Raw genomic sequence first — 22,317 nt, 5'->3', positions numbered from 1 at the left:
GTGTTTCTCCTGCTGAGAAGCCGACTCCTCTATAGGTGGAGGCGGGGGAGAAAGATGTAACACCTGGTTGATGGACGAGATAAGATCATTTACTAAGGCGTCCCCTTCAGGTGTATCAAGGTTGAGGGCAACTTCATGGTCAGAGCCCTGAGCTGCGACCTCCGCCTCGTCCTCCAGCGAGTCCTCCAGCCGGGAACCTGAGCAGCGTGATGAAGCTGAGGATTCCAAGCGGGCCCGCTTAGCTGGTCTGGGGCTGTGGTCCGTGGAGGAGTCCTCCACGTGAAACCTAGAGCCCACCCCGGGAGCGCGCTGCGGCGTGGACCGAGAGGGACCTGGAGGCGCCGATCCAACAGTGTCCTGGGTCTGTGTAAGGACCGGTCTGGACTGCAAGGCTTCTAGCAGCTTGGCAGACCATTTGTCCATAGACTTAGCCATGGATTGTGAAAGTGACTCAGAGAGCTTCTCAGCAAAAACTGCAAACTCTGTCCCTGCCGCCTGGACAGTGGTAGCATGGGGGTCTACCTGAGCCGAGGGGCCCACAAGTGGTCGCGGCTCCGGCTGAGTCAGTGTAACAGGGGTCGAGCATTGCTCACAGTGAGGGTAGGTGGAACCCGCAGGCAACATAGCCCCACAAGAGGTACAGGTCGCAAAGAAACCCTGTGCCTTAGCGCTCTTGCTCCTTGTGGACGACATGCTGTTGTGTCCCAGGAGAGTGATCACAGAGGGTATAAGGGAAGAGTATACAGCGCGGCCGAACAGAGATATATATATATATATAAAGATATATAATACGTATCTATTCAGGCAACCCAGGGGGACCAGCACCGGATGACCGGTGTGGCTTACCGACCGCCAAAAAACGGCGTGTGTGTCCTCCAGATTCCCTGCTCCAGGTCTCCCAGCGGTGAAGAGCTCTTTCCTGATGATTCTCCAGCGCAGAATGTCTGAAAAAAATGGCTGCTGGAGCTCTCAGAGGGGGAGTGGAGCGGTGGGCGGCACCAGGAAAAAGTGCGGGAATCTGGGGTCCCTATTGTGATCAAAGAGGGGGGAGGAAGCATACAGGATGCTCCGGCCCTCACTGCCGACGTCAGGACGGCTGTCCCGCCCCTACCCTGACAGGTCCGGGGGCGGGAGTCTTGCCAGTAGGCCGCAACTGAAGCCGGGGACTAAATTTATGACCGCGGCCGACAAGCAGGCGCGGTCGGCGCGGAAGTCCCCCGGCTTTCACGGATCAGCAGCCGCTGTATGTCCCAGGCAGCGTCCGGTCGGCTGTCCCGCCCCTACCCTGACAGACAGGTCCGGGGGCGATATTTTGCAAGTAGGCCGCAACTGAAGCCGGGGACTAAATTTATGACCGCGGCCGACAAACAGGCGCGGTCGGCGCGGAAGTCCCCCGGCTTTCACGGCCTAGCAGCCCTTGCAGCATCCGGGTGCCAGGCGCTCCATAAACCGTCCCCATGGGGACACAGAGTACCTGACAGATGCAGGGCCCGGTCCCTGATGAAGAAAATACTCCGGTCCGGCAGATTCCACACAGGGGCTGCGGAGGGAGCACGGTCCCAGTACCTGGATGACCGCTCAGGATCCCACTTCTCCCAGAGCCCCCAAGGGATGGTGAAGGAAATACGGCATGAGGCTCCGGCCATCGTACCCGCAATGGGTACCTCAACCTTAACAGCACCGCCGACGTAGTGGGGTGAGAAGGGAGCATGCCGGGGGCCCCGTGGGAGCCCTCTTTTCTTCCAACCGATAACATCAGCAGCTGCTGCTGACTAAAATGGGAATGCATGAGTGGATGTGTGCCTCCTTCCACACAAAGCATAAAACTGAGGAGCCCGTGATGCACGGGAGGGTGTATAGGCAGAGGGGAGGGGTTACACTTTTGAGTGTAATACTTTGTGTGGCCTCCGGAGGCAGAAGCTATACACCCAATTGTCTGGGTCTCCCAATGGAGCGACAAAGAAAATATATTTATAAAATCTATATCACAGTGTATTACATATTTACAATTTATTACAGTTTGTGTTCTAAAGTTGTATCCAATATATTTTGTTCTAAATATTTGATTATTGTATCATAACAATGATTGAATGTCTGATATTCACATTGTACTACAATGAATTTTTCACTTAAATATAAGCAATATATGTGGGAGTCGGAGTCATTGAGTTGGAGTCGGTGCAAGGGAAATTGAGGAGTCTGAGTCGCAGGTTTGGCTTACCGACTCCACAGCCCTGATTGCCAGGCCCAAGCACTCGGGTGATAAAGAAAAAAAAAAAGCAAGCGCACTATAATCAAATGATCAAAGCCCAGGAAGCGCCGACATTTATCTACAGTTGGTGGGCAGGAAGAAGTTAACACAACGCTATTTACACACTATCATTTTATTACTGCCATTAAATAACTTATCGTTGGAGATGCCTTAGTCGTAATACCCCACCCCCAATTGGAGTGACTGTCATTACTGGGCCAGTCCCCGTCACACAGGCCCTAATGGGGGTCAACAATTTTTCCCACTAGGCCCCAATTCCCAGATTGGTGAGTTACTGGGTACACTTCTCACAATGACCACCTTCATTCACTGAAGCACGGCCCAAGTCTCTTTGTACTATACGTCTGCACCAGAAGCAACAGCCCACACGAACGTCCCTCCACTGCGGCCTAGTCGCCTCTCTCTTGAGTCTGACTCTGCTCAGTCCTCCTGGCTCTGGTCCCTCTCGGGTCTTCTCTCTCGATTCCTTTACGCTTGTTGGGTCTCTCGTACTGGTGGCAATAAGCCAACTCCTCTGCCCACGTGACCGTCCTTCTACAGGTCCAGGTGCCAACTCCCATCCTTCTCAGCCCTACCGGGCCTTTTAAACTTGCCAACTGCGCCACAGCTTACGCCTGACAAAGCGTCTCCTCCAATCTCTTCCTCCAAACGAATATGCATTTCAACCTCTAGTTCCTAATAATCCAATTCTGTGTCCACTTTATCGTCTTTAACCGGCAGATGACGGTGTTCACATGTAGCCACTCTGAAACAGCCCGCGTTACAGGGGAAATGGAGCAATAAAAATAATTTTTTAAACGTTAAAATGACACTCTCCCCATCCCACCCACAAAAAAAAAAAAAACAGAAAAACTACTTAAAACTACATACATATTTCCTCCATTAAGATTAAGCCCCATATATTGCAAAACAGAGGAAAAACTATTTGAATATCTAAGAGAAGGTTTTTAATTTTTTTTTTTCTTCTTCTTCTTAGAGCTGACAAGCACATGTACGATAAAGCCTGATGAAAATGTGTCTGGTCAAGAAGAGGGAAAATGGTTTGATCAAGAACAGGTTAATGTGATGGCTGGGCTCAAAGACAAGGAGCTTCAAGTTGTTGAACCGTGCTATTGAAAACGAGGAGCTCCAAGATCTTGATGAAGCGTGCCTTTCAAAGACAAAGAATTCCTGATGAAGAATACCATTGAAGATGAGGTACTCAAAGACCCTACTTAAGCATTCCATCGAAGATTAGGTACTACGAAAACCTACTGAAACAAGCCATCAATGAGGTGCTACGAAACCCTACTGAAGCATGCCATCGAAGATGTGGACCTTCTAGATCCTGCTGAAGCACACTCGCGAAGATTAAATATGCCGAGCTCCTGCTAAAGCATGCCTTTGAATAGGAGGTACTCCAAGACCCTACTGAAGCATGCCATCAAAGATGATGTACTACGAAACCCTACTGAAGCAGGTCATCGAAGATGAAGTGCCACGAAACCTTACTGAAGCATGCCATGGAAGATGAGGTGCTGAAGCATGCCATCAAAGATGAGGTAACACGAAACCCTACTGAAGCGTGCCATGGAAGATGAGGTGCTAAAGCATGCCATCAAAGATGAGGTAATACGAAACCCTGCTGAAGCAGGTAATTGAAGATTAGGTGCTACGAAACCTTACTGAAGCATTCCATCAAAAATGAGATACTACTAAAACCTTCTGAAGCATGCCATTGAAGATGAGGTACTACAAAACCCTACTGAAGCAGGCCATCAAAAGATAAGGTGCTACGAAACCCTACTGAATCATGTCTTCGAAGATGTGGAACTTCTGGCACCTGCTGAAGCATGCTCTCGAAGATTAAATATGCTGAGCTCTTGATAAAGATTGCCATTGAAAATGAGGCACCCAGAGATCCAGCTGAACCATACCATCGAAGATGAGGAACTCAGCTCCTGCTGAAGCTTGCCATGACCTGCAAGTCATAGACCACAATCCCCCAAACCTGGAGCTACAAATCTCCATGTTTTGCTGTAATGGAAGAAATGTGACACACACAAACAACTAAAGTCTGGTGTCTCTCCGCGTACAGCGCACCAGACTTCCTTCATATTGTGGCCTCCTCCCTCTACAAAACCAAAACACACAGGAAACCCACATGACTACAGAACACTGCGAGGTTTCCTAATCATTGCACGATATTGAGGTAACTGCACTTCACAACGCGACCATTAATAAACCTATTGATATTAGACAACAGCTGGAAGTGCGGGGTGTCTGCATGTGGCGCTCATACTCCAGACTGAATGAAGTGAGATGCTTTGAATTTTTTTTCCCCATTTTTCATCATTAGCAGATCAGTAAAGTGTTTATCCATCCTGTGACTTACATAATTCCAGTTTATCTTTCTTGGTATTGCCATTTCAACAGTGAGGCGTGTGCATGACCCATCTTGTACCGATCTGAAGTTCCCTGCTGTACTATACTCCAGAGCTGCACTCACTATTCTGCTGGTGCAGTCCCTGTGTACATACATTACTGATCCTGTATTATACTCCAGAGCTGCATTCACTATTGTGCTGGTGCAGTCCCTGTGTACATACATTACTGATCCTGTATTATACTCCAGAGCTGCATTCACTATTGTGCTGGTGCAGTCACTGTGTAGATACATTACTGATCCTGTATTATACTCCAGAGCTGCATTCACTATTGTGCTGGTGCAGTCACTGTGTAGATACATTACTGATCCTGTATTATACTCCAGAGCTGCATTCACTATTGTGCTGGTGCAGTCACTGTGTACATACATTACGTTACTGATCCTGTACTGATCTGGGGTTACTTCCTGTATTATACTCCAGAGCTGCACTCACTATTCTGCTGGTGGAGCACCACTCCTGTTCATGGGTTCAGTCTGGTAGTACAACCGCAATGGTATCAATATCGTACATAACCTATTGACCAGAGAAATCTTGTTTCTGAACACAAAATATAACCTCACACAATCACTTCAAAAAGCATTTTTTTTTTTTTAATAACAATCCACTTCTCCATATAATTGCAGTGTCACAATCTTTGCATTATTTATACTGATATCCCCTTTGCTGGAACAGTAAAAGTCCGGTTTGAGGACTGCGGATTGCAATGGGGGAAATAGACTATAAAATGTTATTTGGAGGCACCACGGTATAAAGCAGAATTATACTTTATAAATACAGGTATTTACAGGGAACGTCCATGATGGCGCCCTCTTATGGTTACTTTTTCTTATGTCTGAAGGCTTTGCCCTTCGGACCTCCCGTTTTATGTCCTCCAGCAGTCTTGCCCTTTTTCCCCCTCTTTTGGTCCTTAGAGCCGAATCCTTCGGATTTCTTGAATCCCATCTTCTTCCCCTTACCAGTGAAGTGTTCACTCTGTGTTCGGCCCCTGGCGTTTTTAAAAGGTTTCTGTCCTTTTTTACCAAATCTTGGTGACTGTCCTTTGGGGCTTTCGAACTTTCCAAAAGGTTTCTGTCCTTTTTTATCAGGTCCTTTGTGACCCTCTTGGTTTCTAAAAGGTTTTATTCCCTTTTTACCGGGTCTTGGTGACTGTCCTTTGGGGCCCTCAAAGTTTCTAAAAGGTTTCTGTCCTTTTTTACCGAATCTTGGTGACTGTCCTTTATGACCCTCTTGGTTTCTAAAAGGTTTAATTCCCTTTTTACCAGGTCTTGGTGACTGACCCTTGGGGCCTTCGAAGTTTCTAAAAGGTTTCTGGCCCTTTTTACCAGGTTTGGGCGACTGCCCCTTGGGGCTCTTCGGACCCTTGTGCAAGGAGAACTTGGCCTTGTGATGTCCGCTGGAGGACGGGGAAACGTCGTTCTGCTTCTTGGGGTCTTTTTTAAACCTCTTCTGGGGAGGTCCAGATTTCCCTCTTGAGAACGATTTCTTTCTGTTGCCATGAAGGAAAAGATCTACAAAGGGGGGTGAAGAAAGAAGACAGAAAATAATCTTTGTACTTTTGCCAATACACAAGAATATGCCACCTGCCAAAGTAGAGGTCTGAAAACTGCACACAGACCACACGTTACACATGAAGACAAGACTTTTCTTGAAGACCAGCCTTTTTTTGTTACATGAAGACAAGCCAGTGATCGGCAGGGAACATTAAGACCACTGAAATGATCAATGAAATTATGGGTATGCGGAGGCTTGAAAACACCCTCTTCCAAAAAGTATCCAATGATACATGTGCAAGGAAGGTTTTTTTTTTTTTTTTTACTTAAAAGGGTTATTCTAATTGAGGGCATATGATGTACACAAGGCGTACCCACACACACAGGCAGGACTATCATATTGTGCCTGCTCCATATAATCCAAAAATTCGTACCTTTGTCTGGTTCCTCCCCCACCGTCTGCCTGTAATACTCTGCGTCATCATCTTCAGACACTTCTGCAGGGTCTTGTTCCCCAGAAGCTCCGGGGTCTTCCACTTCATCGTCCTCATCCTCTGGGTGCTTCCGCTTCATGCCGGCCAAGCTGCGCTTCCTTGCGGGGGGTTAAAGTAACAAAAAGATTAAAGTATAGAGAGTTCGGAAAAACTATTAAAAGGGGTTGTCAGGCGCGGACTACTCAAGCAGTAGTGAAGACATTACAAGTACTCAACGACTCGTGCACAAGGCTCAGCAGGTATGTGGGGTCTTAACGTCATTGCCACCGCTTACCCCTCCGATGAAGTGAACGGCGCCGGACAACTCCTTGAAAATAATGTAAAAACTAAGTTTTCATTTAGAAAGGTGGTCTCAAGGGTCCTACAGATAAGGAGCTGAGACGATGGGAGGACGGGCCCACCTTATAGGGTGTTACTCTACACTAAAGAAGCAGTTGGACCACCACTTTAAGGTAATAATGTGGAGGTCGCCTGAGCTATAGCTTGTTTGTTCAAACGTAATAAGAATATCGGTGTATATAAATAATCAAAATGTAGATGTAGTTGCATAATTATCTGTCTGTCTACGTAGCCATCGCATAGACCCATAATATAATTCAAAGCTGTATAGTCATGAAGGAGTTAACCAAAGATAATGAAGCTAGAATGTGAAGCTGCAAAGTCTTATCAGTAGCTTTCACACAGAAAGAATGTACAAGAAACAAACAATGTGTTGGGAGAAAATAGGGAGTGAAATACTCCTTACTCCCTTGTACTAGCTTCAAAGTTAGAGATGCAAACTGTATAATTGGATGTCTTGCAATACACGAGTTCAGTTGATGTAGCTGGCTCAAGGAGAACATGGCTGTGTCCATTGTCTTATACATTGATATATCGGCACTGATATACAGCTAATACGGCACCGTCTCTGCATATCCTAAACGAAGACTCCATTAGCAGTCTTTACCTAAATTCCTCCCTTGACAATGATTAGAGGGGATGCTGGCTATGGAAGACCTTACAGGATGGGTGAAAATGTCTGATAACTGGGGTCTCCACTGCTGGTGGTCAGCACAGGCATCGGCTAAATCCCGCCTTGGCTGGGACCCCCAGTGATCAGATTTTCCTCTGGTTGTGGTGCTCACACTCACTTATTCTCCTCATTCGCCGCTTTCTTGAGCTTCACATTCTGCTCCTGCTTCTTCCGCCTCTCGCTCTTCTGCTTCAGCTTCTTCTCCCTCCGATCCAGCATCGCCATGATCTCCTCTTCTGTCTTCTTCACTAAAACAGGTAGAAAAAAAATATTATATACCACATCTTGTGGATAATTACGCATTTTTTGATGCCGTCCTTATGTACAGGGCACTCATTCAGCATCATTTGAGTCAGAAATTAAACTTGGATTGTTGTTTGTTTTTTTTTGCCTTCCAAGCAGAAATGCTTCAAGAATTGACATGTCACCTATTTTCCCACATAGGGGAAAAAAACCCCCAAAAAAACACATCATTTACACTAAGTTTGAGTGGAATATCTCCAAATCTCAAAGCTCCTCAAAAATGAGCGAGTTTCTGCCCCTAAAACTCTGGAAAAATACTCCGTGTGCGCATCAACTACCTGTGGTTTTTACACTGAAATTAATACGTATTTCAAGTAGTTTTTCAGTGCAGAGCCAGTCCAAAATCCATGATGAGAATCCCCGTGTGTGAACATGCCCCAACAGGAATTTACTGTAGAGAAGAACGGAAAAACCTAAAACTTACCAAAGTTGTGGTACAAAACTTTGCCGTCATTTAAGCCCTCCTCAATCTTGACCAACTGTAAAGTCATCCTGGGGCCGATCTGCGGGAAGGAGAGAAAGCGACATCAGGGGACATGGGAGGCTACAAATATATCACGTCATATCTCATATATCCGGCAATCTGTTCATTATATACACGACTAGTCACAGACTCACCTCCGTTAGACGCACAGCGCTTTGCTCAAATTTCTGGTTGCCACGTCCGGCGTATACCTGGGGCAGCTCTGTGATGTTATGTTCTCCATCTTGCTCGGCCTCGCTCTCCGAGAGGTTGGCTCCTCTAGAGGAAAGAAATGTGAAGTCAGTAACTGGAAGCCCGGCCGTACCCTGCTAACACTGCACAATCCCGGCTGTACACTGCACAAGCCCGGCCGTACCCTGCAAACACCGCACAAGCCCCGCCTCGCGCCGGTGACGCTCCACAAGCCCCGCCTCGCGCCGGTGACGCTCCACAAGCCCCGCCACGCGCCGGTGACGCTCCACAAGCCCCGCCACGCGCCGGTGACGCTCCACAAGCCCCGCCACGCGCCGGTGACGCTCCACAAGCCCCGCCACGCGTCGGTGACGCTCCACAAGCCCCGCCACACGTCGGTGACGCTCCACAAGCCCCGCCACACGCCGGTGACGCTCCACAAGCCCCGCCACACGCCGGTGACGCTCCACAAGCCCCGCCACACGCCGGTGACGCTCCACAAGCCCCGCCTCACGCCGGTAACGCTCCACAAGTCCCGCCTCACACCAGTAACGCTCCACAAGTCCCGCAGCACACCAGTAATGTTCCACAAGACTCGCCGTACACTGGCAACGCTCTACTCCACAAGCCCTAATGTACACCTGTAGCACCCCACAAAACCTGCCATACACCAGTAACCTCTCACAAGCCCCACCGTCCACCGGTAACACCCCACAATACCCGCTGTACACCAGTAACGCCCAAAGAACCCCGCTGTATTTCAGTAAGTGTGAATGATGTACATCTATTATTTTGTAATTTGTTATAATCTGAGAATTAGTGGACGGTGAATTATCTGTTTTACACTGCAGGAGTGAGATTATAGACACCGTCTGACGTCACCTCTAAATATTAGGGAACATTAAACCTTCATGTCCCCCTACTCACGGCTCTATTACGTCGTTTCTTAGTACACCTACTTGACTAGTAATTCACTGATGTCCTCCCAGCGGCTCATGTTGGGGAATTTCTCTTGGAGAAGCTTCTTCACCCCTTTGCTCATCCCCACCGGGACCACCTTCACACTGCTGCAGAGACACACAAGGGAAGGTTATCATTTTCATGAACAATATCGCCCCCTACAGACATCATAAAGGTACTGCAACCCTGGAACCTAGAAAGAAGGGAATTTTGTTTACTTACCGTAAATTCCTTTTCTTCTAGCTCTAATTGGGAGACCCAGACAATTGAAACATGTAAAAACCAGACAGTTTAAACCGGTCCCCCGGTGTACTAGCACACCCAGCAAAGCTGAGGTGTTGCCGTGCGCGCTCCCCACAGGGATACAGAGTACCTTCACGTAGCAGGGGGGACATTGAGGTGATGACGGAGCGGGGGGGGATTCCATCCTGAACCGTCTGGTTTTTACATGTTTCAATTGTCTGGGTCTCCCAATAGAGCGACAAAGAAAATGCCAATTGCTTGTATACAAGATCGAACTAAACAGTGTTATAAGTAGGTACCATGTGAGACAAGTTCCCAGCCTTTCCGACTCCCAAGATTTAATTCTGGGCATCGTCTCTGTACAAATTGCAAGGACAGATTCCCCGAGACGCAACATTGCACTGACCGGGTGCAGAAATCCCCCCATCTTCTCACTTACTAATGCCTGAAGTCCAGCAGTTGGGTGTCCTGGTTGTAGCTAATGAGGATGCATCTGCGAATGGAGTTCAGGTGAACCTGAGAGAGAAATCACAATGTCGGCCGGGACCGGAGTATGAGGAGCCTAACCTTTTCAGCACCTGGGTATTTTTAGTTTTTGAAAGTGAGCTGTAGTGTTCATGGTACTATTTTGGGGCACATACAATATATTTGATTACTTATTACGGCATTCTTAGGAAAATGCGTGGAAACCGAATATGGCATCTTTGGCATTTACCAGAGGGGTATAAATGGATATATTGGACTTTTATAGACACAGCGAAATATATATATATATATATATATATATATATATATATATATATATCAGTGGGAGCCTGAATGCACAAACACAACCACTGCAAACTGAAAGCAGCACGTAAATGGTTTACCAGTAGCGATCTTAGTTTGCTCTGGTCGCTGCCAGATGTATAACACAGAAGAGCCAGCCCTGCACCGACAAATGTACATGTATGCCAGGGCGTGGGCAAGGGGTTAATATAACAACAATGCTACAGGAACGACAAGGCATGGCAGGATAATGGGACTTGTAGTTCATCTGCTGCTCAGTGAACATAACATGGATGTCTCAGAAAACTCACTCTATGAGGATCATGGGAAACCCTCAGCAGACTATACAAAGTCATCACCGACATCCACTGGCAGGATTATGAGGAGTCAGACTTTTCACTCTGGTGGAATACTGATGGCTGCAGACAATCCGAAACCTCTGATTGGCTGCAGCAGTCATATGACATGACAATGACACCGTGCCGATGTCCGAGGAACAGCATCGGCCTAGGAGGTGAGTATATTTTCTATTTTGTGATGGGCAGTTTAACTGTTAAAAATGGGTTCAGTTGTGGACTAACCCTTTAAATGAGCTGCAGTGTAAAGAATAGAGGAGGAAAAGACGACGACTGACTTTTTTTTTTCCTTACCTTGTGCACATTGATGGAGGGGAACATGTTCTGGAACATGGTGGCCATAACCTTTACGTGCATACCCTGTGTGCCGAAGTTATTGAGGACCAGGAGTGGAGGAAAGGCGAACTGCTTCTCGTGCATCCGATGCTTCTTCAGGGAGGAGACCACATCCTTCACCAAGGAATACTGCGAACAGAAAACCACCAATTGCTATAGCGTCCTCCATACTTACTAGTGCACCCAGCAGAGCTACATATAGCCCCTCGCACTGTTGTAGCCTAGTACGGGCAAAGGCGGTGATCCTTACTATGTCTCTGTATGGCACTCGGCACACCCTCCACTTAATGTATGTATGTATGTCATGGAGTCGCGTGGGTGTGTGCAGCAGGGTGTGTGCAGCTGAGCCAGCTCCATATGTAAAAAGATATCATCCGTGTCACATTGTCCTATGATCGCAGCGATCAGCACTAGCACTAAATTCTGCTGTTAATATCTTAAATACCGCGGCAGCCAATAAAGGTTTACAGTCGCCATGTTCATGCTCCTCTGAAGTCCAGCCACAGGCTGAGCTTCATAGGAAACCAGGATTTTTACTATACAGTGGAACCTTGGTTTATGAGTAACTTGGTGTGCGAGTATTTTGCTATATGAGCAAAGCTAGCTGTAAATTTGTAACTCAGTTTACGAGCAAATACTCTCCGCACACACTTCCGGGTCCGTACTTCAACCATGCTCTGGCCCACTCTTGCAGTCCGCACAAACACACATATTATGCTCACCTTACCTTCTATTCCATCGCCGGCCTCCTGGTTCTTGTAGTTTGCCGGTAGAGGATGTTTATCAGTAACCATCGTGACTGATGCCGGAGCTTTTGCTGTCAGCTGCTTCTCAAAATGGTAGTACACTGACCAATCAGAGGCAAGCGGCTCCTCCCTTTGACGTCAGCGCTCTGGCAGCGGAAGCTCCGGAGCATCGGTCGCGATGATTACCAGATATACATCCTGTACCGGCAAACTACAAGAACCAGGAGGCCGGCGAGGGAACGGAAGGTAAAGTGAGCATAACGTGTGTTTGTGCGTACTTGTGAGTGTGTGTGCTTGTTTGTGCATGTTTGTGTGTGGAATGGCACAATAGGGGACCAGGATGGGATAATGAACAAGTTGTGGAACGAATTGTCTGAGCTTGCATTATTTCCTATGGGAAATTTTGCTTTGCTGGACGAGTAACTTGGTTTATGAGCACGCTCCCAGAACGGATTGTTCTCGTAAACCAAGGTTCCACTGTATACTGTAGTAAAGCATTATATAGTACAAAAAAAGAGAATTTTGTTACTTACCGTAAATTCTTTTTCTTATAGTTCCGACATGGGAGACCCAAACCATGGGTGTATAGCTTCTGCCTCCGGAGGACACACAAAGTACTACACTCAAACATGTAGCTCCTCCCTCCTAGCATATACACCCCCTGGTAGCCAGTCCTAGCCAGTTTAGTGCAAAAGCTGAAGGAGGACATCCACCCACAAGTAGAGACAGAGCAAAACCCGGAACAACCGGAACCTCTGTCTACAACAACAGCCGGTGATAACACACGGAACAAGAAACCTGCCAACAGGCAACAGGGAGGGTGCTGGGTCTCCCATGTCGGAACTATAAGAAAAAGAATTTACGGTAAGTAACAAAATTCTCTTTTTCTTCATCGTTCCTTATGGGAGACCCAAACCATGGGACGTTCTAAAGCAGTCCATGGGTGGGAATAAACAGAAAAACTGAGAAGTAGGCGAAACCTAACTTCACAAATGGGCGACAGCCGCCTGAAGGATGCGTCTGCCCAAGCTCGCATCTGCCGAAGCAAGAGCATGCACTTTGTAGTGCTACGAAAAGGTATACAGACTAGTCCAAGTGGCAGTCTGACAGATCTGCTGAGCCGTAGCCTGTGCCTGAAAACCTAAGAGGCACCGACAACTCTGGTCAAGTGTGCCTTGATCCCCGGCGGGAGAGGCACTTGAGTACACTGGTAGGTATTGGGAAAAAGACCGACCTAAACCAACGAGCCAGGGTCGGCTTAAATGCCGAAAGGCCCTTACGCTGACCAGCGGTCAGCACAAAAGAAAGGTGCACCGCCTAAGAACAGCGGTGCGAGACACATAGATCCGGAGCGCCCGCACCAGATCCAGAGTATGCAACGCCCTTTCAAAGCGATGAACAGGAGCCGGACAAAAGGAAGGCAGGGAAAATGCCCCGGTTAAGGTGGCAGCAACCACCTTAGGGAGAAAGTCCGGAGTCGGACGGAGAACCACCTTGTCTTGATGAAGGGAGGACTCCGAAGAGAGTGCAGCCAAAACAGAGACTCCCTTGAGGGAAGTCATGGCCACTAGAAAGACCACTTTCTGTGAAAGACTAAACAAAGAAACCTCCCTAAGAGGCTCAAAGGGGGGTTTCCGGAAGCTGTGGGGACCGAATTAAGGTCCCAGGGCTCCAAGGGCCGCCGGTAAGGCGGAATGATGTGAGATGCGCCCTGCATGAAGGAGCGCACCTGGGACAGCCGGGCGATACGCCGCTGGCACAACACTGACAGAGCCGAGACCTGTCCCTTAAGGGAATTGAGGGATAGTCCTAGCTGCAGGCCGGACTGCAGAAGGGACAGGAGGGTCGGCAAGGCCAAAGGATACTTCCGAGCTCGAGTCATAGTGGAGATGACTTCAGGAGGGATACCAGAAGTCGTCAAGATCCATGACTCAAACGCCACGCCGTCAAACTGAGAGCCGTAGGTTCTGGCGGAAGGACGGACCTCGTGAGAGAAGGTCTGGACAGTCCGGGAGATGCTATGGCACCTCTACGGACAGACGGAGCAGGTCAGGGTACCAAGCTTGCCTGGGTCAGTCTGGAGTAATGAGAATGACCCGACGGCCCTCCTTTCTGATCTTGCGCAGGACTCTGGGCAAGAACTAGAGGGTGAAACACGTAAGACAGACGAAGCTGGGACCAAACTCGAACCAGTGCGTCTGCCGCAAAAACCTGAGGATCGTGGAGCCACGGTTTGACGGCAGAACAATCTGCCTCCCAGTTTTCCATGTCTGGGATGTGGGCTGCGGATATGGTGGACTAGGAGTCCTCCGTCCACTGAAGAATGCGATGAACCTCCAACATTGCTAGGCGGCTGAGTGCCCCGCCCTGGAGGTTGATGTAGGCAAACGCTGTAGCGTTGTCTGACTGGACTCGAATGTGCCTGGCCGCCAACAGATGGTGAAAGGCTTAGAGAGCTAGAAACACAGCTCTGATTTCCAGCACATTGATCCAGAGGGCTGATTCGGACAGAGTCCAAGTGCCCTGCGCTCCATGGTGGAGATATACTGCTCCCCAGCCGGATAGACTAGCATCTTGGTGAGGATCACCCGGGACGGAGCCAAAAAGGAGCGTCCCTGAGACAGAGGGGACGATGCCACCATTGAAATGAGCCCCTGGTCTGTGGCAAAGCCACCGCCCCGAGGAAGGAGGAAGTCCGCTTGTTCCGACAGCGGAAAATATCCAGCCGTAGAGGACGCAGATGGAACTGGGCAAGGGAATTGCTTCCATTGACACCACCATCTGATCCAGCACCTGTATTAGGTGCCTGATGGAACGACGTCGACCGCCAGCGGAGGAACTGCTGTTTGACTAAGGGCAGATTCACAAGTGCCGACAGAGTCTCGAATTGCGTCCCTGGGTCTGTCAACTTCTGGGTCGAAGTCAGAGTGGACTTGGACAGAATGACAAACCACCCGAATTGGTTAGAGTGGCGAGAGTGAGCGAGGCACTCCGCTAACAGTCTGCACTGGAAGAAACCCAGAGTAGAAGGCTGTCCTGGACAAAAAAAAAAAATCACTGCCAACCCCTAGAGGTGCAGGACCACAATCACAGCTGCCCCGACCTTGAGAATACTCGAGGGGCCGTGGCTAACCCAAAGGGAAGAGCCACGAATTGGACCACTCTGATTGCAAAACGTAGCCAACGCTGGTGTGAAACTGCGATTGGCATATGCAGATAGGCATCTCTGATGTCGATGGATGCTAGGGAATCTCCTTGGGTCAATGATTGATCGCAGAGACTCTATGCGAAACTGCCGCACCTGAACATGCTTGAGAAGCTTGAGATCCAGGTTGGAAGGCACCGCCCTCCTCAGGTACTAGGAATAGATTTAAGCAGAAATCTCAGAACCGTTCCCAGTCGGGAACCGGTACAATTACTCCAGTGGCCTGCAAGAATGCCACAGCCTGTGAGAAGGCGGCGGCCTTGGAGCAGAGGGGAGTTGACAGAAAAAATCTGTTTGGCGGGCTGGATAGAATTCTATCCTGTAGCCGTGGGAGATGGTATCTCGCACCCACTGATCGGAGACGTGTTAAAATCATACGTCGCTAAGTGGGAGAGCCTGCCACCTACCAAGGACGTTGCTGGCGTGGCCAGATAGTCAGGAGGAGGCTGACTTAGTGGCAGCATGTCCTGTGGTGTTCTCGCGCGCCATTTGGGTTTACGATCCTTGGCTGAGCCAGTGGGCGAGGCCGAGGGCTTAGAGAACGATCAGATGGAGGAACAAAATGAACGAACCTCGACTGATTCCTGCCCTGGACAGGTTTCCTGGTTTAGGTTTGTGGCATGGAAGAAACTCTTCCCGCCAAGAGCTTCCTTAATAATTTCATCCAGTTGTTCCCGAACAGTCTGGTCCCAGCAAAAGGGAGCCCAGCAAGGAACTTCTTTAGAAGCATCTGCCGTCCACTTCCGAAGCCACAGGAGCCTGCGGATAGCGAGAAAATTAGCCGAGGCCACCGCAGTGCGGTGAGAGTCTCCAGCATGGCAGACATGGTATAGGATGAAAAGACTGAAGTCTGGAAGTTAAGGCAACCATTTCGGGCAAAGAGTCCCTAGTGAGGGAATGCATCTCCTCTAGAGAAGCAGGGATGGCTTAAAAGCCGCACTGCTGCAAATGGGGAGAACGAGGCCCCTGCCGCCTCCATACAGATTTGACCAGAAGGACAAACTGGCGGACAGCAAAACTGTAAGTGAAGAGCCATCAGCCACTGATACAACGTCCGGGCTGAGAGTCTAAACACCGGAGGGACCACCTTTGGTGAATGAGCCCACTCCTTGACCACCGCTGGTGGAAGGGGAAAACTGTCATCAGAACCACGCTTTGGGAAGCGTGTGCCAGAGCAGACCCTGGGCTTGGTCACAGTGGCCTGAAAACTGGAGTGGTTAAGGAACACACTCCTTATTCTCTTAGGCAAGGTAAACTGGTGACCTGTTGCCAGAGAAGTTTGCTCCTCTGATACTGGCGGATTGAGGTCCAGTACAGAATTAATGTACAGTGGGATCCTTAGAGAGGTGCCGTCAGCCACTGATACAACTATCCGGGCTGAAATACTAGACACCGGAGGGACCACGCTTGGTGAATGAGCCCACTCCTTGACCACCTCTGGTGGAAGGAGGAAACAGTCATCAGAACCACGCTTTGGGAGCGTCTGTCAGGACAGGCTCTGGGCTTGGTCACAGTGGGCTGAAAACTGGAGTGGTTAAGGAACACACTCCTTGTTCTCTTAAGGTATACTGATGCCTTTCTGCCAGAGGGGGATACTCCCCTGATACAGGCGGATTGAGGTCCAGTACAAATATAATGGACGCAATCAAATCATTAGCATCTGCGTCACCTTCGGACAGATCAATGGTACATTAAGTAGCGTCCGAGCCCCCAGTAAAGACATCCTCCTCGTCCAGTGAGTCAGCTCGTGAATCAGAGCTGCGGGACAGGGAAGGACAGGGGACCCTGCGTCTCCATTATAGGAAGACGGGGTCTGAAAACCAGATGAAGAGACCTCTAAGAGCTTTGCTGAGCGAGCCGTAGCAGCAGAAGCGCCCTGAGAAGGGGGCTAATGCATGCTCAGCACCCCCGGAGCAGCTGGAGGACCACTGACGAGCCTCCAGGCTGAGGGCCACTGTGTTTATGTGCTCAGTACAGGCAGTACGAGTCTACATGCAGCATATTAAGAACAGCCTTGCAGCCTTGCTCTGATGTGAGACATGCTGCAGAAGTGGGGGCTCTGTGAGGGAATGCATCTCCAGAATGACCCCCAGCAGAGTATATAAACAGAGAATATAAGCAGCTGCACAACTGGAGGTTGTGGCTGCAAGACCGTTTAACATACATTTCTGTGCCCTCTAGTCCCCCAGCCCTGGCCCCCACTTGTCACAATGAGGTATCTCTGTGCCTATACAGACACTGAGAACGCTGAGAAAATGGCGACCGGAGCGAGGAGAGGGGGCGGGGCCTACTCTGAGAGCGGGCAAATGAGGTATACAGGGGAGGGAATCCTTCCTCAGTGAGGGGTTCCGTTCCCTGTGCTGAACAGCCGCTGGGCGGAGCCACACTGTCCCTCTGCATGACTGACATGCAGAGGGAGTGAAACCGAAACTAGGCCTCAGGCGAAGCCGGGGCCTAGATTTAAACATGCGGCCAGCGTGCAGGCACCATCGGCGCGGTTCTCCAGTGAAAACTGGAGAACCGGCCGGAAATGTTACCCCAGACATATAACACACTCCCCCCAATAAATAAAGTACAAGGGACCCTGGAAAGACCACTTTCTGTGGTAAAAACGTCTCATACTTAGCTTTTGAGACGCAGGTGCCAGGTCCCTGGGGGGGGTTAAACGCTCCGTCCGGCAGGATCCTGAACAGGGCTGCGGATGGAGACCGGTCTCCTGCAAAGCAGTGAGAACCGAGTTGGCTCCCACTTCAGCCAGAGCCCCAGGGGATGGTGAAGGAGCGCGGCATGTGAAGGCTCCAGCCTTGTAAAGTCAACCTTAACAGCACCGCCGACACAGTGGGGTGAGAAGGGACATGCCGGGAGTCCAGATTGGACCCGCTTTTCTTCCAAATCTTTGAAATCCAAAAAATCAAAAATCAGAAAATGCATGTGTGTGTGACCTCCTGAACACAAAGCATTGAAACTGGCTAGGACTGGCTACCAGGGGGTGTATATGCTAGGAGGGAGGAGCTACACGTTTGAGTGTAGTACTTTGTGTGTCCTCCGGAGGCAGAAGCTATACACCCATGGTTTGGGTCTCCCATAAGGAACGATGAAGAAAAAAAATATAAGGACGAACACTCCAAAAACAGCTGGGAGCAGAATACGGTGGTGTTACCAACCTGCGTCACCTTGAAGTGCAGCGTGGGGCCTCTCGGCAAACGGACAAATTTCTGGCGATGGGGAAAAAAAGAAAAGTGAATTTTGCATCATGAGGCAAGAACATTTTACACAGAATGTGGAGGAAACATCCGCAACTCCAAGAACGCACAAAAAGCAGAGAACGGACATTTGTTGCCCCACTGGTATAACCCATTAAGACATAATGAAGTGAAGTTTTATTGTTCGGACCCCCGTTGATGCTGAAGAGGGGGCATATAGTCAGCAGAGGCCAGAAACCATGCGACCTCTATTAATGGTAACAGACTGAGGGGCTCAGTGCTCAGGGTCATGGACAGGAGCCATTGTAGCTGTTTACTTACAAAGTTGACGTTCGTCTCAGTTTTGCTGAAGACCAGAAAGTGGGTGACTCCGAGGGGCCCGGCCACCGAGACAAAGTCTTTCAGGCTGTTCTTCTTGCGAACCTAAAAATCAAAATGCAAAGTGAGGAAATCATCTGTTACCTCCTCATACAAAGAGCCCAACTCCCTGAAGTGCAAGTGCTCCAGAAAAGGCGGCAGTAGTGCTGAGATAACTAAGGGGCAGCCTGCACTCCGCCGACCAGACACGCCCGGCGGCAGCCTGCACTCCGCCGACCAGACACGCCCGGCGGCAGCCTGCACTCCGCCGACCAGATATACCCAATGGCAACCTGCACTCGATACATATTTGATACATATGCAACACATACTGCTCCTAGCCTGCCTGCCTTCTCTATGCCAGCCCGGCCTTGCACTCTCCGGTTGTTACCTTGAGAGAGGTGGCTGTATACGGCTCCATGGCTCTCCTCACATCCTGGATCAACTGCTGCACGTTCTTCCCAATCTGTCCACGATGGAAGACGAATGAGTGCGGAACGCCGGAGTAATCTTCCTCAGCATTGTGAACGGCGGCCGCTCGTAGCTTCTTCTGGTTCTTAGTCTAAATAAGAAGAGAATGTGAGAGGTAAGGAGGAGAGGAGACGCTGGGCTTCAGGATTTTTTTTTCTTAGCCAGTGTTTGATGAGCTAGTCATGGCTGTCAGAAAGGAAAAAGTCAGAAAGGAAAAAAGTGATGGAGGCCACAGGTCCCAGCTGCAAAAGAGAAATGCAGTCCAGACCTCAGTGACCACACACCTTTGGAGAGAGACCGATGAGGATGGACATGAACCCATCATTGTAGGACACATTGAAATACTCTCATGTGTATTGGGGTCTCCTGGATACGGACCCATGACAGAAGCCAGGAATGGTGGACTTCAACATGAGCAGTACTTTGTAATGCACCATACTGACAGGTATATTCTGCGGGTGAGTAGCTCCCAAGCATATGGCTACTGTGGATAAGGGGCACTGCTTTATTAAAGAGATTCCCCCTCCACGAAGAACAGGTGATATGTATGATCACTGGGTGCCCCACTGCTGACGGCTGACACCGGGCAACCCACCAATCCACTGAACGGAGCCAGTAGACCACAGCTCCGTATACTCAGATCACATTCACTCCAATAGGAGCTGAGCCGCAGTGTCCGAGAACAACAACCATAGAGTGCAGGGAGCAGTGGGACCACCGGACTCACATCAATGACTAAAGACCAGTCAGCAATATCACAGACCCCTACTGCAAGGTCTCTAGGGCTGAGAAGATGGCTTAGGGCTCCGCTATCTGTACCCATCTTGTAGACAATGAATGGTAAGTGTCTCTGTGCGGTAAGGGCTCCCACACAGAGACCCCCTTCTTTCTAGGGATCAGCGATGACCCCCTGCCCCTTTAATAAACCAGAGGCATCTGATGGTAAGTGGCAGTCACTATGCCCATCATGGGGGCTAACGGTGAGAAATCAATGTAACAGGCGGTCTGGATGGATAGGAATCATAGAGATTACAAAACATATACAGCTGCACACTGAAATGCCAACATTGTATATGTGAACTCTGGTATTGCATTACTGCTATAGGAATATTTAAAAAAAGAAAGATATTTAGCTTATGTATTGGCCAATGCATGTGAGACCGGTACCATAGCAAGGTAATCTCTGTATACTGGGAACCTACCTGTAATGCCACTATCTGGGGTGAAAACCCCCAGACATGGAGTTTTTCACCCCAGATAGTGGCATTGCAGGTAGGTTCCCAGTATACAGAGATTACCTTGCCGTGGTGACCGGTCTCACATGCATTGGCCAATACATAAGCGAAATATCTCTTTTTTCATATATTCCTATAGCAGTAATGCAATACCAGAGTTCCCATATTCATTGTTAGCACTTCAGTGTGCAGCTGTATGTTTTGTAGTTTTGTGTTTTCAGCTGGCACCTGTTCACACCTGCTGGATGTGCGGGTCAGTCTTTTTGTATATGAGCAATCATAGTGATGTCACTGGGCGGTGATGTCATGTGCACAGTAAGGTGACATCACACCGGAGCACAAAGTCGTTTCTACACCATAGTTACTCGTTTTTCCCAATTTCACAAACTTGCCAGCACCAGTCCAGATGCCCAGTTATGACAGGACCTTGCCAGGTTCTCCAGCAAAGAACTACAACTCCCAGCAGTGTGCCGTCTCCCCCGGTCCCGGCCCGGCTCACCTTCTCCTTCCCCATGCTGCGCTTTCCTCTCCAGTCTCCACTGCACACACGTGGTAGAACTGCACACACTTCCGGTTGCGCCGTCTCCAGAGTTGAAAACAAAGTCGCATTCTGTTAGTTCCGCCTTCACTTAGTTCCGGGCAGGGATTGTGAGTGCGCTGAATAGGAAGCTGCTGGGAACATTCTGTACAGTCTATTGGGGCTGTATACATCTAATATCAGTGGGAAAACGAGCATAGTGTATATAATGAGCGGAATAGGGTCGAGTCTATAGCAACCAATCAGATTCTGGCTTTCATTATTACACTGCAGGTTAGTAAATAAACGAAGCGGTTTGATTGGTTGCCATGGACAATAGGGAAACTCCATCTTACTGGTCAGGAGACGACCAGTATGGCTGATATAGACAGCAGGCTCCATGTCACATTTCCAGAGCCCCTGAGGTACTTGACTAGCAGAACCCCCCACAAGTGACCCCATTTTGGAAACTGGGCTCCTCAATGAATTCCACCTCTCAACAAATGTATCCGTGGCTGCAGTGACTGTTTTGTAGCATCCACGCCTCGCTCTTCTTCTGGAGAATTACACATGTCAGTTTAGTGCCCATACATTGTACCCCCATCTATTATAGCATCCCCATACATTGTACCCCCATATATTGTAGCGCCCCATATATTGTGCACTCATATATTGTAGGTCCCCCATACATTGTGCTCCCATATATTGTAGCACCCCTATACAATGTGCCCCATATATTGTAGCACCCCTATACATTGTGCCCCATATATTGTAGTGCTCCATACATTGTGCCCCCATATATTGTAGCGACCCATACATTGTGCCCCCATATATTGTAGCGACCCATACATTGTGACCCCATATATTGTAGCTCTCCATACATTGTGCCCCCATATATTACAGCACACCTTACATTGTGACCCCATATATTGTAGCGACCCATACATTGTGCCCCCATATATTACAGCACACCATACATTGTGACCCCATATATTGTAGCTCTCCATACATTGTGCCCCCATATATTACAGCACACCATACATTGTGACCCCATATATTGTAGCGACCCATACATTGTGACCCCATATATTGTAGCTCTCCATACATTGTGCCCCCATATATTACAGCACACCATACATTGTGACCCCATATATTGTAGCGACCCATACATTGTGACCCCATATATTGTAGCTCTCCATACATTGTGCCCCCATATATTGTAGCGACCCATACATTGTGACCCCATATATTGTAGCGCCCCCATA

At 49.1% G+C, this 22,317-nt stretch overlaps 1 protein-coding gene across 1 annotated transcript; it reads right to left on the bottom strand.

Moving 5' to 3' along the window:
- Window positions 1-5,290: 5,290 nt before the first annotated feature.
- On the bottom strand, window positions 5,291-21,134 carry PPAN (peter pan homolog). The gene is made up of 12 exons (XM_075346488.1): window positions 21,035-21,134; window positions 19,221-19,391; window positions 18,794-18,895; window positions 18,434-18,484; window positions 11,277-11,447; window positions 10,298-10,374; window positions 9,615-9,722; window positions 8,619-8,742; window positions 8,425-8,503; window positions 7,816-7,945; window positions 6,626-6,783; window positions 5,291-6,209 (listed from the first exon to the last, which is right to left on the bottom strand). The coding sequence occupies exons 1-12, from the start codon at window positions 21,047-21,049 to the stop codon at window positions 5,518-5,520; spliced, it is 1,878 nt and encodes a 625-aa protein (XP_075202603.1). The 5' UTR covers window positions 21,050-21,134; the 3' UTR covers window positions 5,291-5,517.
- Between the last annotated feature and the right edge of the window lie 1,183 nt (window positions 21,135-22,317).

The sequence above is a fragment of the Anomaloglossus baeobatrachus genome, chromosome 4 (assembly GCF_048569485.1).
Source record: "Anomaloglossus baeobatrachus isolate aAnoBae1 chromosome 4, aAnoBae1.hap1, whole genome shotgun sequence".
NCBI classification, from domain to species: Eukaryota; Metazoa; Chordata; class Amphibia; order Anura; family Aromobatidae; genus Anomaloglossus; species Anomaloglossus baeobatrachus.
This window is presented reverse-complemented; position numbering and strand designations above follow the sequence as displayed.